At 42.9% G+C, this 16,859-nt stretch overlaps 1 protein-coding gene across 1 annotated transcript in view; it reads right to left on the bottom strand.

The window, feature by feature from the left end:
* AADAC (arylacetamide deacetylase) overlaps positions 1–3,508 on the bottom strand; it is a 42,449-nt gene extending 38,941 nt beyond the window's left edge. The window contains exon 1 of the mRNA XM_069975445.1: positions 3,241–3,508. Coding sequence (XP_069831546.1) covers positions 3,241–3,378 — 138 coding nt within the window. The 5' untranslated portion in view covers positions 3,379–3,508. The remainder of the gene's footprint in view (positions 1–3,240) is intronic.
* Between the last annotated feature and the right edge of the window lie 13,351 nt (positions 3,509–16,859).

Here is a 16,859-nt window from a genome sequence, read left to right as displayed (position 1 = left end):
GACAATTACGCACGCTACAGTATATTATATGTTTATTTGTTTATTTATTTTTATATGTTTTATTTATATAATGGGAAAGGGGGGTGATTTCAACTTTTATTGGGGGAGGGGTTTTGGGGTTGTGTGTTAGTGTTTTTAACTTTTTTTTTTTTTTACACATTTGAAGTCCCTTTGGGGGACTTTTACATCCAGTACTTGGATTTGTACACTGATGATTGCTATGCCATAGGCATAGCATTGATCAGTATTATCGGCGATCTGCTCATTGAGCCTGCCTGTGCAGGCTCAGTGTAGCAGATCGCCGATCGGACCGCACGGAGGCAGGTGAGAGACCTCCGGCAGTCTGTTTTACCGATCGGGACCCCCGCAGTCACACTGCGCGGGTCCCGATCGGTAAGTGACAGGGGACTCCCCCTGTCACTTACACTTAAACGCTGCGGTCGCGCTGCGATCGCGGCGTTTAAGGAGTAAATGACACGCGGCAGCGCGATCGCTGCAGCGTGTCATTACCGGTGAGGTCCCGGCTGCTGATTGCAGCCGGCCCCCACCTGCTATGAAGCGCGCTCCGCTCCGGAGCACGCTTCATAGCGGGATAAACACCCAGGGCGTACAGTTACGCCCTAGGTCGTCTGAGGACAGACTTCCATGGCGTAACTATACGCCCTGGGTCGTCTAAGGGTTAAAGGACAAGTGCAATGAAAAACTTTTTCCCAGTAATTGAAGCACATTACAAAGTTATATAACTCTGTAATGTGCTTCAATCACCTATCTGCCTCCCTTCCCTGTCTTTCCCACCCTCCACCCCCCAACAGGAAATGTCCTAACTAAAGGCCCTATTCCACCAAGAGATCTGACGACAGATTATCTGCCAAAGATTTGAAGCCAAACCCAGGAGTGGATTTGAAAAGAGGAGAAATCCAGTCTTTCCTTTATGACCTGTTCTCTGTTTATTGTCTGTTCCTGGGTTTGGCTTCAAATCTTTGGCAGATAATCTGTCGTCAGATCTGTTGTTGGAATAGGGCCTTAACACAGACCTGATTACTGTCGTCACCGTCACCAGGCAGCTCCTTCTTGTGAGGATGAGTCATCAGCAGGAGGGCTGCTCTAGGTCCTGTTACAGCAGCCCCCCCTCCCCAGTCCAAGTGATGGCTTGCAGTTGTTCAGCCAATGGGAGCTGAGCAAGCCTGTCACCTGACAAGGCAGGGGAGGGGGGAGGCTAGTGTAACAGGAGAAGGAGCTGAGAGAAGAGCTTGGTGACGGTGACGACAGTAATCAGGTCTGTGTGAGTTTCTTACACTTCCTGGTGGGGGGTGGAGGGTGAAAAAGACAGGGAAGGGAGGCAGATAGGTGATTGAAGCATATTACAGAGTTATATAACTTTGTAATGTGCTTCAATTACTGGGAAAAAGGTTTTCATGGCAGATCGCCGATCGGACCATGCAGAGTCAGTTGAGAGACCTCCGGCGGTCCGTTACAACAATCGGGACTTCCGCAGTCACACTGCGAGGGACCCGATCGTTAAGTGACAGGGGACTCCCCCTAAAAAATTCAATCGAAAACAGCACCTCTCAGTGAAAAAACGTGATTCCTTTATTCACATCCTACTTCCGCAACGTTTCGGCTAGTTCTCAGCCTTTCTCAAGCGTTAAGCTTGAGAACGGCTGAAAACTAGCCAAAACTTTGCGGAAGTAGGATGTGAATAAAGGAATCACCTTTTTTTCACTGAGAGGTGCTGTCGCCGATTGAATTTTTGTGGATCTATATCCTGACGAAGGGGTCTTGTTCGGTGAGGAGAGCACTCTATCCTATTGTTTTGCTATGTACTCTAGCCGGTGCTGTTCCATTGGAATTTATTTAGGGGACTCCCCCTTTCACTTACACTTAAACGCCGCGGTCTTAAGGGGTTAATGACATGCTGCAGCGCAATTGCTGCAGCCTGTCATTAGCGGTGAGGTGCTGGCTGCTCACCTCAAGTGAGGTAACAGCTGCTCACCTCTGGCCCCCGTACTCCAGAGCGCGCTTCATAGGTCAGGGCGTACAGGTACGCCCACGGTTGATTGGGCACAGACTTCCAGGGTGTACCTGTACGCCCTAGGTCGTCTAGGGGTTAATAAAATAAAACCTAGGCTGTGACTGTTGCTATGAGAAAAAACAGACATTTTTTATTTTAGATAGATTGATAAATATTGGCCAGTGTATTAAGTGTGAGTGATATTGGGAGATCTGTATCCCATATTTGCCAACATACATACCAGCCAAGACATCCAAAATATATACAGTTGCCGAAACCAGGCCTCCTACATCAAAAACTTTAGATTGAACCCCTAAGAAAATAGACATTGCAGTGCAGACCTGCTAAACAAAGACTCCAGATTAGACCCCCTGAATAAATACAGACGTCAGGGCAGTTTCTGCATGAAGTGATCTCTCCTCTTTCCTGCTGATTTCAGTTCACTTCACCCCCACCCACTGCTTCAGACAACATCCTGATGCTGGCCTAGGAGATTTGATACCCCCTCTGGAAGTCTAGGAGAGCTTCTCCTATTTCTAAGCTCCCTCTTTATCCTAGTCTTATAATTATTAGCTTTTACTTTAGGTTTTGTGTCCCTTTAACTCTGCTTAGTGAACTGTGAAATAATTACGCATTACACTTGTCAAGTAACTCTTCCACTGTGTGTGTGTGTGTGTGTGTGTGTGTGTGTGTGTGTGTGTGTGTGTGTGTGTGTTTATATATATATATATATATATATATATATATATATATATATATTTTTTTTTTTTTTTATTGTAATGTTTAACTCATTCAGATGTATAAGAGTGCCATCAACATCACCAAGCTTTTGCAATTGTATATTTGGGACAGTATATAAAATATATCTTGATTTTCTCTCTAATTTATTTCAATATGTTTTCAAAGAGGAGTAGCAGATGCTTGCTACAGGGTAAGCTGCTACTGTATACCTAGTTATGCATAGCGAAGATTACACTGCACTGTATAATACCGGATAATGTAAAAGGCTTAATATGTAAACACCAGTGTGTCTCTAGGTGTTCATAAGATGTAATAAATACATTTTCTACCTCTAACTCTCTTATATCCATACAACATATCTGCAGGGCTTTCTAAATCCTGCTTATAATACCTTTATAACTAAACAAGAGCTGGTAAAAATGCAAAATAAACCAAAAAACAAAGCAATATTACAAGAATAAAAAGCAGAGAATAAATATTCAACCTACCAAATGTCCCAGACTTCTGAAAGTGGCATCCATTAACATAACTTTCCATTTCTCTTCAACGTTGTCTGGCAGAGGTTGGTAAATGTAATACGCCACCAGCACAGACAGAAGCACAAAGCACAGGGATTTTGATGCCATGTCTAACTACAGTACCCACTTCTCTCAAGTGATTAAAGCTCCCTCGCACTGACTGTGTTACAAGTCAGCAGCAGCCACTGATAGGGCAAAGTTAATCTGTTGGACCTGAGCCCACTTGTCATCTGATCTCCTGTGCAGTCTATAGAGACGCTCTGACAGGCAGTCAGGTTTCTGTGTGTGTCTTTATTACGTGTGCTTGCTTTAAATAGGAAAACAAAAATCTAAGCTCCTCTCTGCATAAAGAGCAATGCAAGGGAAAACATTCCATGTACAAAGGTGGAATGTGCCCAAAGTAAATACATCATTAAAAAGAATCAGGAAAATAATATTCGATTTTCTTACTATATATACTATTTATTGGGGTATATTTATCAATGCTGTGTCCCTGGAGTACGTCACCGAAAAGTAACGGATTTATGGCTTTTTCGTGGCATACGCCAGGCATAAACCCTGCTCACCTGATGGGCGCCCAGTAGAAGTGGCCTCATCCTGCACCTAATTTATCATAGTTTAAGCCTGGAAACAGGCATAAACCATGGCAGGAATCTATACCTCTAGAGAAAGTCTCGCCGGATTTACTTAGAGTCATGGTAAACTGGGGCAAACACCCCTAAAACGGACAAGTATTTTTGCTGCTGCTAGGAAAATTGTGAAAAATTGCTGCAAAACTATGCCCTTTTTAAAGTGCCCTTGCTACAGGGAAGCCATTTAGCAGCTTTTAGGTAGACTGTGATATTATGTGATATGTAACCAGTCACATAGCTACCATGGAGGCAGACCGCACAACTACTACAGGGCCTGTGCGGTGGGGGGCCCAGGCCCCTCTGGTGAGGTTAAGTCTGCCTCCGGGGTAGCTACTGCACACAGCACCCATATCCGCCACCACTGCCAGGGCTCCCTGCCCTGCAAGTCTCTCTTGTAACTGGAGGCAGCATTGCAACTCCAGCCCCAAGAGGCACCCCCCCACATCATCTGACAGACGCAGTGATTTGGCGTTCATTCTTCCATAGAGAACACCGTGGGACTGAGCCAAGTCATTTCAGTATGAAGGGGGAGGGGTGTACAGAATTAATGGGACCCCGTATAGTTTCTTGCTATGGGGCCTTATGAATCCTATTTATGCCCCTGGTTGTAACTATTATTTCATAAACAAACTAGCTTCTGTTTATTTAATGCCTGGATTGCAAGACCACAGCAAGACCACAAGAGTGTCCAGCTAGCGTCTTTATGGCAACAAGGAGAAAACTACTACCTTAAGGAAACAGAGCAAGTAAGGGGAGTCTGTTTTGGCTAGCAGGATCAGAAAACAAGAGACTGCATATAGCTATACTATTCCACGAAGAGTGAAGTTATATCCTCCCTGCTACTTACCAAGTTTCTTAAACTCTTGCCTATGCCGGCTATTTTGGCCTTAAAGGGGTGGTTCAGCAAAAATATTTTTCTTTCAAATCAACTGGTGTCAGAAATAATAGATTATATAGATTTGTAATTTACTTCTATTAATAAAATCTCAAGTCTTCCCATACCTATGAGCTGCTGTGTGTCCTGCAGGAAATGTTGTTTTATTTTCAGTCTAACATAGTGCTCTCTGCTGACATCTCTGGCCGAGACAGGAACTGTACAGAGCAGGAGAGGTTTTATATAGGGATTCCCATAGAAAACAGAGACAGAGTTCCTGTCTCGGCCAGAGATGTCAGCAGAGAGCACTGTTTCTGACTGAAAATAAAACAACATTTCCTACATGACATATAGTAGCCAATAAATATGGGAAGACTTGATATTTTTTAATAGAAGTAAATTACAAATCTATATAACTTTCTGACACCAATTGATGTGAAAGAAAAAGATTTTCACTGGACAACCCCTTTAATGACCAGACCATTTTTAAATTTTTAAATTTTGCTCTTTCATTTTCTCTTCCTCACCATCTAAGGGCAATAGCGCTTTAATTTTTCTACCTACAGAGCTGGTTGGGGTGTTTTTTTGCACCATGGTCTCTAGTTTTTAATTAATTAATTAATTAATATCATATGCAGATGGAAAATTTTTATCCCTTTTTATAGATGTATTACTGTTTTACTTTTAAATAGGAAAGGGGGTGATTTAAACTTTTTTTTTTAACCCTCTAGTCCCTCTAGGACACTCTTACATGCAATTATTAGATTGCATATACTTGTCAATGCTATACCATACCATAGCATAGCCTTGATATTGGCGATCTTCTCATAAAGTCAGACTCAGAAGATCATCGAATATACTGATGGGAGGTAACTATTTTACCTTCCACAGTCACACAAACCAATCAGGACTCCCGCAAACACCCTGCAGGTGACAGGACAGTAACAGGAGTGCAGCTTCTGTTACCGACAGTCAAATGCCACCATTGCGGCACTGAAGGGGTCAATGGCGGGTGCCTGTGTGATCGCTCCTGAACTTGCTTCATAGAGCCCCCTGTCATCATGATGTTCCGGGAACTTCCTGCTTTTCATGATGTTCCCGGAATGTCATTTTGCAGCAAGGGATTAAAGAGACAGCTTCCCTATTGTATATGACACTACCTGGTGCACACATTCAAGAGTTTGTTGCTGTTTTGCTGAATTACCACCTGTAAAGCCGTTCTAGTGTTATTCAGTTGACAGAGTAAGTTTGTCGCCATCCACCTGCACCCTTACATATACATGAGCTGCATGCTTCTCCCACCTTTCTGCTTCTGATGGCTTTCCTTATGTTACTTTGTATAAGGAGACATTGGTCAATCAGCTGTAGGGGTGTGAGTGGAGCCCTCTGCTTATTAATATGTGGGATTCTAAATGCAAAGTGTTTGGACCCCGCTGCTACAAATAGACTATACATGGACAAACTAAAGCATGGGTTTCAAACTCATGGCCCTCCAGCTGTTGCAAAACTACAATTCCCATCATGCCCGGGACAGCCAAAGCTTTGCTTTGGCTGTCCCGGGCATGATGGGAATTGTAGTTTTGCAACAGCTGGAGGGCCGCGAGTTTGAGACCCCTGAACTAAAGCATATTGGTATTAACAGACACATTGTTGAAAATAGCACACCTGTCACTACTTCATGCTGGTCTCAGAGACAGCATGAAGTGAGTGACAGGTTTATGGTCCGTTTACACAAATAGATTTATCTGACAGATTTTGGAAGCCAAAGCCAGCACTGGGTTTGAAAAGAGGAGAAATCTCAGTCTTTCCTATATGACCTGTTCCCTGTTTATAGTCTGTTCCCGGCTTTGGCTTCCAAAATCTGTCAGATAAATCTCTCTGAGTAAACGCACCATTAGGTCGTCTTGCCATCTAAAAAAAAAAATTGATTAAAAATCCATTAAAATTGTCAGACCTTTTGTTTTTCAAGATGTTGTTAGTTATACTTTAGTTCATCTTACAAAAAAAAAAAAAAAAAAAAACAAGACCTAACACAGCTCTGTAGAAGCAATAATTAAAATAGTTATAGCTAGGGTTCCATTAAAAATCCCAAGGAAACGCCCTCAGTTGGCTGTCAATGGAGAAATAAAAAAAGTTATGGAACCCAAAAGGCAAGTGTGGAGAAATTTTGTAATAGTCAGCAGATGTGGACCTGCGCTGTGCTACAGAACTGATTTGGATTTGGGCCACACTCAGGAGCGGAGTCTAAGAGGAACATTTATAAAGTGGTGATTCTAGCATTTTTCAGCGTAAAGGGGCCAGATGGGAATAAATCTATTTTGCACACATTTGTTCAGCAAATATTTTATTTGCATCCCATCCCTCTGCTCTATTTGCGCTAGAGGGGCAGGTGTAATAGGGGAGTGGCCACACACAGAGGGGGTGCGGCCTCTGTATGCACTGTATTTTAAGTGACTCTGTACCCACAATCTGCCCCCCCCCCAAAAAAAAACACTTGTACCTTCGGATAGCTGCTTTTAATTCAAGATCTGTCTTGTGGTCCGTTTGGCAGGTGATGCAGTTATTGTCCTAAAAAAATACTTTTAAACTTAAACGCTGTGCCAAACGGGAGTTTCTGTGCCCTAACTTTGCACCACCCCTCCGTCCCTCCTCCCCACCCTCTTCATCATTAGGAATGGCACTGAAACTTTTTCTCCATGCTGAACATTGCACAGGTCCTTAACAATCCAGACCATGTGCCGTGCTGACACAGGTGGGGAATAGGAGGCAATCTGCCTGGGGCATTCCTAATGATGAAGAGGGTGGGGAGGAGGGACAAAGAGGTTGTGCAAAGTTATGGCACAGATACTCCCGTTTGGCATGGACTTGTAGGTAAAAAGTCGCTTTAACAGGGGGAAAATGTTACAGCTATTCCAGCTTTGGGTTGGTGTAGGTTTCACTGCGTTTACACATGGAGGGGATCCGGTGTGCACAGGACTGATGTACAGGCATAGCACCTCTACATAAATTCAGCGGACATTAACCCTTTAAGGACATGGCCCATTTTCGTTTTTACGTTTTCGGTTTTTCCTCCTTGTGTTTAAAAGGTCATAGCACTTGCATTTTTCCACCTAGAAACCCACATGACCCCTTATTTTTTGCGTCACTAATTGTACTTTGCAATTACAGGCTGAATTTTTGCATAAAGTACACTGCGAAACCAGAAAAAAATTCAAAGTGTGGTGAAATTGAAAAAAAAAACGCATTTCTTTTATTTGGGGGAAATGTGTTTTTACGCCATTCGCCCTGGGGTAAAACTGACTTGTTATGCATGTTCCTCAAGTTGTTACGATTAAAACGATATTTAACATGTATAACTTATATTGTCTCTGATGGCCTGTAAAAAATTCAAACCATTGTTAACCAATATACGTTCCTTAAAATCGCTCCATTCCCAGGCTTATAGCGCTTTTATCCTTTGGTCTATGGGGCTGTGCGAGGTGTCATTTTTTGCGCCATGATGTGATCTTTCTATCGGTACCTTGATTGCCCATATACGTCTTTTTGATCGCTTTTTATTACATTTTTTCTGGATTTGATGCGACCAGAAATGCGCAATTTTGCACTTTGGGATTTTTTTGCGCTGACGCCGTTTACCGTACGAGATCAGGAATGTGATTAATTAATAGTTCGGGCGATTACGCACGCGGCGATACCAAACATCTTTATTTATTTTTTTATTTGTTTACTTTTATTTAAAACCTGGGAAAAGGGGGGTGATTCAGACTTTTATTAGGGGAGGGGGCTTTTTACTATTAACAACACGTTTTTTTTTTTTTTCTACACATATACTAGAAGCCCCCCTGGGGGACTTCTAGTATATATACTTTGATCTCTCATAGAGATCTCTGCAGCATAGATATGCTGCAGAGATCCATGAGATCGGCACTCGTTTGCTTTCGGCTGCTGCAGCCGAAAACGAACGAGTGCCGAGCCGAGGACTGCGCCATCTTGGACGCGTCCCCGGCCGGCATCAGTAACGGAGACCTTGTCCCGGAGGAGCGATCTCCCCCACTAGACACCAGGGAAACGTTGCCTCCGGTAATCGGAGGCAGCTGTCAACTTTGACAGCTGCCTCCGATTAGCTAATTAGCGGGCACGGCGATCCGACCGTGCCCGCTAATAGCAGCGGTCCCGGGCTACTAGCGGCACCCGGGATCGCGGCACTTCAAAGCGGGGCCGCCGCGCGGCCCCGCTTTGAAGTGCAAGTGAGGACATATGACGTACCGGTACGTCATATGTCCTTAAGAGGTTAATAAGTCGGACATTAACAACAGGTTGCTACACAAACATGGTGCCGGTATGTGTAGCAGCTTGTCCCAAGAGCCAGACAGTGCCTGAAAACAGTCCAAGTAGATAAAGGAAGAGGCAAACGGTCCTGAAAGATTTAGACAGGCAATCAAAATCTTAGAAAAATTCATGGGTGTGGAGACACATTGACCCTTTAAATCCCCAGCAAGGGGCCAGGCGTTTACCCTTGTGGACAGCAGTGGCAGCTGAAAGAAAGCACCAGAGACCTTGAGGAGCAAGGACCTGGAAAGGAGAATTTTTTTTTACATTTAGAGCTCCTTTACATACTCTAGGGCATAATTTAAACTAAATGACATACTCTTCTATTTCACCCTGTCAATCATCTGTAAGGTTACATCTTCAGTCCTTTATTAAAACGTGTCTGACAGTATAATACATATAATTATATGTCAGTGATCCGCCTATCCACCTGATCAACCTATGTCCTAGTGCTTCCACCCATCAACTGGCTGTTCTAGTCCCTGGGTCAACGAGATTGCTGCTACTACTTTCACCTTCGACTTTCTGCCCTAGGCCCAGTGGGGTCACTTACACTGTGGCTAATGTAACCAAACCTCTTACAGGGCAAGTAAGGGCTAAAAGGGGTACTCCAGCCCGGCCACATTTTTAAGATATGGCCGGGGAGGGGGTGGTTATGGATGCTAGAGGTCATTTACCTCCCCGGTTCCAGCGCCGGGTCCCGCCCCGTACCCCCTTCCCGTGGCCGCTTCCTGTTTTTCGTAGTTTGAGGTCACTGAGACCACTGTTACCACTACTTACTGCCTCCCACTGTAATAATCTGTAAAGGTTTTTTCATGTTTTTTGTGTTTTTTGATAAATGCGTTTTTTGGGCTCCTCAACCCAATAGTGACCGCCAATCCGCCTATTCACTGCGGTCACTAATGCATACATATAAAAAACAATAGCACCATAATTGTTGTATTTTATCAATCCGTCTAAGAAAAAAAAAGTCATAGAAGAGATAAAAATTCATATATGTAAAATTTGGTACCAGTAAAAACTATATATCTCCCAAAAATGAGCCCAAAACCAGCTTTGTCACGCAAAAAATAAGAACAGTATTGATCTTGCAATGTGGCAACAGTTTTTGTCATTTTTTTCAAGAAGATAGTTTTTTGTGTGCCAAAGTAGTAATAGTTAAAAAAAAAAAAACTATACTAATTTGGTATCCCTGTAACTGTAGTGACCCAGAGAATACATTCATTGTGTTATTTTTATCACACACTTGATAGCGTAAATTTAATACTAAAAGATAAAAATAAATCTGAATAAGAAAAAATCAGGAATCTAAAAATGGCAGCAATAAAAAGTAAAAGTTGTTCTGCAAAAAGACCTCATAAGGCTATGTGGACAAAAATATAACAACTCTTGGAAGGTGGTAATGAAAAAAGTATAAAATGATTTTGTCATCAAGGCCTAAAATAGGCCAGTCACTAAGGTGTTAATGCCTGGAACAAGCAGAAGTGCTCCTACAAAATGATGCCACTTCATTTTAAGTGCAGCTACAAAAGTCATATTTCACCCGGTCAATCATCTGTAAGGTTACATCTTCATTTAGTAAAAATGTGTCTAACAGCATAATAAATGTAATTATATGTCATGTCAGTGATCCACCTATCCACCTGATCCACCTATGTTCTAGTGCTTTCACCATCAACTGGCTGTTCTAGTTCCTACTGGGTCAACAAGATTGCTGCTACTGCTTTCACCTTCGACTTTCTGTCCTAGGTAGAGATGAGCGAATAGTGAAATATTCTATTCGATTGGATTCGATTGGAATAGCTCCTGATATTTGACTATTCGATCGAATATCAAATCCCATTATAGTCTACGGGAGAAAAATCCTTGGGACCTGGAAATCAAGATTCGATAAATCGCAGGACCAAGACATCTTTAGAAAGTGATGCAAACACCTCTGGTTGCATTTGGGAAAACAGGGAAGCAGTATTTTACAGGGCACGGTATTAAGGGCAATTAGCAATTGCTGGCAATAATGCCGATTCCTGTAATAGTTAATATTTCATTAACCCCTTAGCAACCCATGACGTACATGGTACGTCATGGTGCCGCGGGGGGGTGTTCAGAGCGGGGTCCCGCCGGGACCCCGCTCTGAACGGCACTGCTCCTGGCTGCAATCTGCAGCCGGGCAGTGCCTCTATTAGCCGGCGCGGGTCCCGTGGAGGGGAGATCCGTTCTTCTGCCCGTGCCGGGCCTCAGCGTCTCAATAACGTTGATCCCGACTCGGCAATAGATTGCTGTGGCCTGCAGCAGGCCAAAGCAATCTATGACCGATGTAATCGATCTTTGCTGTGTATATACACAGCATTGGTCTCTATGAAAAATCAGTGCTGTGTATATACAAGTCCCCAAGGGGGACTTCTAGTTTATGTAAAAAAAAAGTAAAAAAGTGTTTTTATTAATAAAAAATCCCCTCCCCTAATAAAAGTCCAAATCAACCCCCCTTTTCCCATTTTATAAATCTAAATTAATTAATAAACAAATAAATAAACATATTTGGTATTGTCGCGCACGTAATCGCCTGAACTATTAAATTATCACATTCCTGATCTCGCATGGTAAACGGCGTCAGCGCAAAAAAATTCCAAAGTGCAAAATTGCGCATTTTTGGTCGCATCAAATGCAGAAAAAATGTAATAAAAAGTGATCAAAAAGTCATATATGTGCAATCTAGGTACCGATAGAAAGAACACATCATGGCGCGAAAAATGACACCTCACACAGCCCCATAGACCAAAGGATAAAAGCGCTATAAGCCTGGGAATAGAGCGATTTTAAGGAACATATATTTGTTAACAATGGTTTGAATTTTTTTAAAGCCATTAGATACAATAAAAGTTATACGGCGAACGGCGTAAATGCAAAACTCCCCGAAATCAAAACAAATTAGTTTTTTTTTTTCAATTTGACAGCGCAAATGATTTTTTTCCGGTTTCGCAGCATATTTTATGCAAAAATAATGCAAAAGTAATACAGCTCAATGTACTAATTAATACTTTACTTTAATTAGAACAGCAAATGTTTCTTCTAATGATGGTATTTTTTTTTTATTACAATAGCAACATTAGAAGAAACATTTTGATTTATATGTCCTCTCAGCTGATTATCTGAGCGAACATATAAGAGCTGGTCCCGTCAAACTAAGCTCATTGTGCCTGGGACTGGCGAAGAGAGAAGATAGAAGAAAGAAGAGAGAAAATAGAAGATAGAAGACATCGGAGGGTGAGTAGAAAGCTCTCCCCCTGCACTATACCCATCCCAGCAAGGAAGGGGGGGGGGGTCACCTAACCCCTTCCTTGCTGGTATGGGTGCAGTCTGACATCAGTCTGGCCCACAAGGGGTTAAGTGGGACCCTTACTTAACCACCTGGGGGCCAAATTGTTCAGTATGGCACCCAAAGGGTTAAGGGGGATGCAATGTATCCTCCCTTAACCTCTTGGATGCCACACTGTAAGCAGCGATCTGTAAAGATGCGGCATACTGTAAGGTGCACAACACCGCTCACAATTATGGGTGTTGAGCTCCTGTTTGTGTGTTTTTTTTGTGTGTTTCTTCCTATTTGTTTTGCAGATATTGGTATACTGTGGATTACGGCGGATTCGGTGGACTATAGAGGTTGTTGGGATTTTTTTTTATAAAATGGTCAACAAGGGGTGTGGGGGTGTTTTTAATTCTTTACTTTATAGACTTAGTAGTGGAAGCCGACTACTAAGTCAGGGCTTAGTGTTAGCTGGTATAAAATGGCTAACACTACCCCCCCCCCATTATTACCCCAGTACCCAATACCACCAGGGGTACTGGAAAGAGCCGGGTGCCAGTGGTCCCGGAGCGTCAAAATTAGCACTCCTGGACTGGGCGGCAGCAGGCTGGTAATGTTAAGGCTGGGGAGGGCCAAAGACAATGGCCCTTCCCACCCTAGTGTTACTAGGCTGCTGTCTCTTGGTTTTTAACCCACTGGTTATGAAAATAGGGGGAACCCTATGCGTTTTTTTAAATTATTTATTAAAAAAAAAAAAAACGTGTAGGGTTCCCCCTATTTTTATAACCAGCCGGGTTAAAAACCAAGCAACAGCAGCCTAGTAACACCAGGGTGGAAAGGGCCATTGTTTTTGTCCCTCCCGAGCCTTAATATTACCAGCCTGCTACCACCAATTTTGACGCTCCGGGACCACTGGCACCCGGCTCTTCCCAGTACCTCTGGTGGCATTGGGTACTGGGTTAATAATGGGGGGGGGGGGTTTAGTGTTAGCCATTTTATACTGGCTAACACTAAGCCCTCACTTAGCAATGGATTCCGTCTATTAGACGGCTTCCACTACTAAGTTTATATAGTAAAGAAATAAAGACATGATACAAGGGAAAAATATTTTTTATTCAAATAAAAACAGCCCCACACCCCTTGTTGACCATTTTATAAAAAAAAATAATCCCAACAACTGCTGGTCGTCGATGTAGTTCACCGAATCCGCCCTAATCCACAGGATACCGATATCTGAAAAAGAAAAAGGGAGAAACACGCAAAAAAAACACACAAACAGGAGCACAACACCCATTAATGTGAGCGGTGTTGTGCACCTTACAGTATGCAGCATCTTCTCAGATTGCTACTTACAGTGTGGCATCCAAGGGGTTAGGGGGGATGCATTGCATCCCCCTTAATCCTTTGGGTGCCATACTGAACAAATTGGCCCCCAGGGGGTTAAGTAAGGGTCCCTAATTAATCCCATGGGGGCCATACTGATGTCAGACTGCACCCATACCAGCAAGGGGTTAAGTGACCCCCCTTCCTTGCTGGGATGGGTGCGGGGGGGGGGACGGAGAGCTTTCTATTCACCCTCCGATGTCTTCTATCTTCTCTTTTCTTTCTTCTATCTTCACTGGTCCCCGGCACACTGAGCTCAGTGTGACGGGATCAGCTCTTTATATGTTCGCTCAGCCAATCAGCTGAGCAGACATATAAATCTTAATGTTTCTTTTAATTAGGGATGAGCGAACTTTTGAAAAGTTCGGTTTGGTTTCATCCCCCGAACTTTCCTGAAGTTCGGGTTCTGACGAACCGAACCGAAAACGAACCTTGCAATAACGGCTGATCAGCTGATCGGCTCAGCGCACATATAATTAGCGGGTCTGCAGCACAGTGACTTCATTGTGCTGCGGACCAGCGAAGAGGACACATGGGGGTGAGTATACAGCTCTCCCCACCCCCTCCCCTGCACTGCACCCCTCCCAGCAAGGAAGGGGGGTCACTTAACCCCTTCTTTGCTGGGATGGGTGCAGTCTGACATCAGTCTGGCCCCCAAGGGGTTAAGGGGGATTCGATGCATCCTCGCTTAACCCCTTGGGGGCCAGACTGTAAGCAACGATCTGTAAAGATGCTGCATACTGTAAGGTGCACAACACCGCTCACAATGATGGGTGTTGTGCTCCTGTTTGTGTGTTTTTTGTGTGTTTCTCCCTTTTTGTTTTTCAGATATCGTTATCCAGTGGATTATGTCAGATTTGGTGGACTACGTCAATGACCAGCGGTTGTTTGGATTTTTTTTTTTAAATAAAATGGTCAATGAGGGGTGTGGGGGTGTTTTTATTTGAATAAAAAAAATTTCACTTGTGTCTTGTCTTTATTTCTTTACTTTATAGACTTAGTAGTGGAAGCCGTCTAATAGACGGAATCCATTACTAAGTCGGGGCCTAGTGTTAGCCGGTATAAAATGGCTAACACTAACCCCCCATTATTACCCCAGTACCCAATGCCACCAGGGGTACTGGGAAGAGCCGGGTGCCAGTGGTCCCGGAGCGTCAAAATTGGCGCTCCTGGACTGGGGCGGCAGCAGGCTGGTAATATTTAGGCTGGGGAGGGCCTAAACCAATGGCTCTTCCCACCCTGGTGTTACCAGGCTGCTGTTGCTTGGTTTTTAACCCGGATGGTTATGAAAATAGGGGGAACCCTACTCGTTTTTTTTTATATATAAATAAATTTTATTACAACGAAAATATGTTCTATTAATTAAATATATTAACCATTAGAGACATCGGCATTATTGCAGAGGATCGCTAACCCCGTAATGCCGATTCCTCTAATACTGTTTCCCTGCTTTCCCAGATGCATTCCATAGGTGTTTGCATCACTTTTAAAGATGTCTTTGATTTTATTATTTGTTATTGTTATTTTAACCAGATTCGTTACAAACTTTCTCATAGTTCGGTTCGGTGACGGCAAAGTTCGTAACAAATCTGGTTCGTTACGGTTCGGTTCGCTCATCCCTACTTCTAATGTTGCTATTGTGATAAAAAAAAAAATAGCATCATTAGAAGAAAAAATTGTTGTTCTAATTAAAGTAAAGTATTAATTAGTACATTGAGCTGTATTACCGGAAATAGGTATTACGGGCAATAATACAGCTTCCTGTAGTAGTTGATATTTAATTAATAAAACACATTTTCGTTCTAATAAAGTTATTTTCTTTGTTCTATAGCTTAATTAAAATGAATATATTCTTTTGCAATTAAATATACTGTAAATAAATAAATAAATATACATATTTATATATATATATTTTTTTTATTAACAGTATATTTAATTGCAAAAGCATGGATTCTTTTAATTAAGCTATTAAACAACGAAAATAACTATTAGAACGAAAATGTGTTTTATTAATTAAATATTAACTATTACAGGAATCTGAATTATTGCCTGCTTTTTTAGGGAGCATAAACTTTATTAAAACAGCTAAAAAATTGTTTAGCTGTTTTAGGGTATATTCACACGGGCGGGCTCGCAGCGAGATTCTCGCTGCGAGCCCGGCAGGTCCTGTCAGTTCCCATAAACTACATACTTGCTGCGGTCTAAACGACCGCAGCGAGTATGTAATTATACCGCGCTTAACCCCTTCTACTCCCGCCGGCTGTAAGCAGCATACATTACCTGTCCTTGCTGCACGGGTCCGGCGTCCTGCTCTCCCGTCCGGCCAATTAGTGTGTTGCCCAGCCGCAGCCACTGATTGGCCGGGCGGGAGAGCAGGACGCCGGACCTGTGCAGCAAGGACAGGTAATGTATGCTGCTTACAGCCGGCGGGAGTAGAAGGGGTTAAGCGCGGTATAATTACATACTCGCTGCGGTCGTTTAGACCGCAGCAAGTATGTAGTTTATGGGAACTGACAGGACCTGCCGGGCTCGCAGCGAGAATCTCGCTGCGAGCCCGCCCGTGTGAATATACCCTTAGTAAACTTAATTTAGATTTGAATATTCAATCACATATTCAATCGAACTCCAATCTTCCGAATAGTGCAGTATTCAATCGAATAGCTATTCGATTGAATACTCTTCGCTCATCTCTAGTCCTAGGCCCTGCGGGGTCACTTACACTGTGGCTAATGCAACCAAACATCTTACAGGGCAAGTAAGGGCTTAATAAATCTTATACCTGTCTTTCTTTCGCAGTATGAGGTCACTGAGACCACTGTTACCACTACTTACTGCTTCCCACTGTAATACTCTGTAAAGGTTTTTTCATTGTTTTTGTGTTTTTTGCAAAATACATTTTTTGAGCTTCTTAACCCAATAGTGACCGCCAATCCGCCTTTTCACTTCGGTCACTAATGAGTTTTATTCTGATATATATACTTTTTTACCTCTGCTCCAGGTAGTTTAACCCATGAAATGTCACTGTCAAATCATTAAAGTGGCATGTAACTGGTTTTGGTTCCATATATTCACC

The sequence above is a fragment of the Dendropsophus ebraccatus genome, chromosome 6 (genome assembly GCF_027789765.1).
Source record: "Dendropsophus ebraccatus isolate aDenEbr1 chromosome 6, aDenEbr1.pat, whole genome shotgun sequence".
Taxonomy (NCBI): Eukaryota; Metazoa; Chordata; class Amphibia; order Anura; family Hylidae; genus Dendropsophus; species Dendropsophus ebraccatus.
Note: the sequence above shows the minus strand (reverse complement) of the source record. Positions and strands in the feature narration are given on the sequence as shown.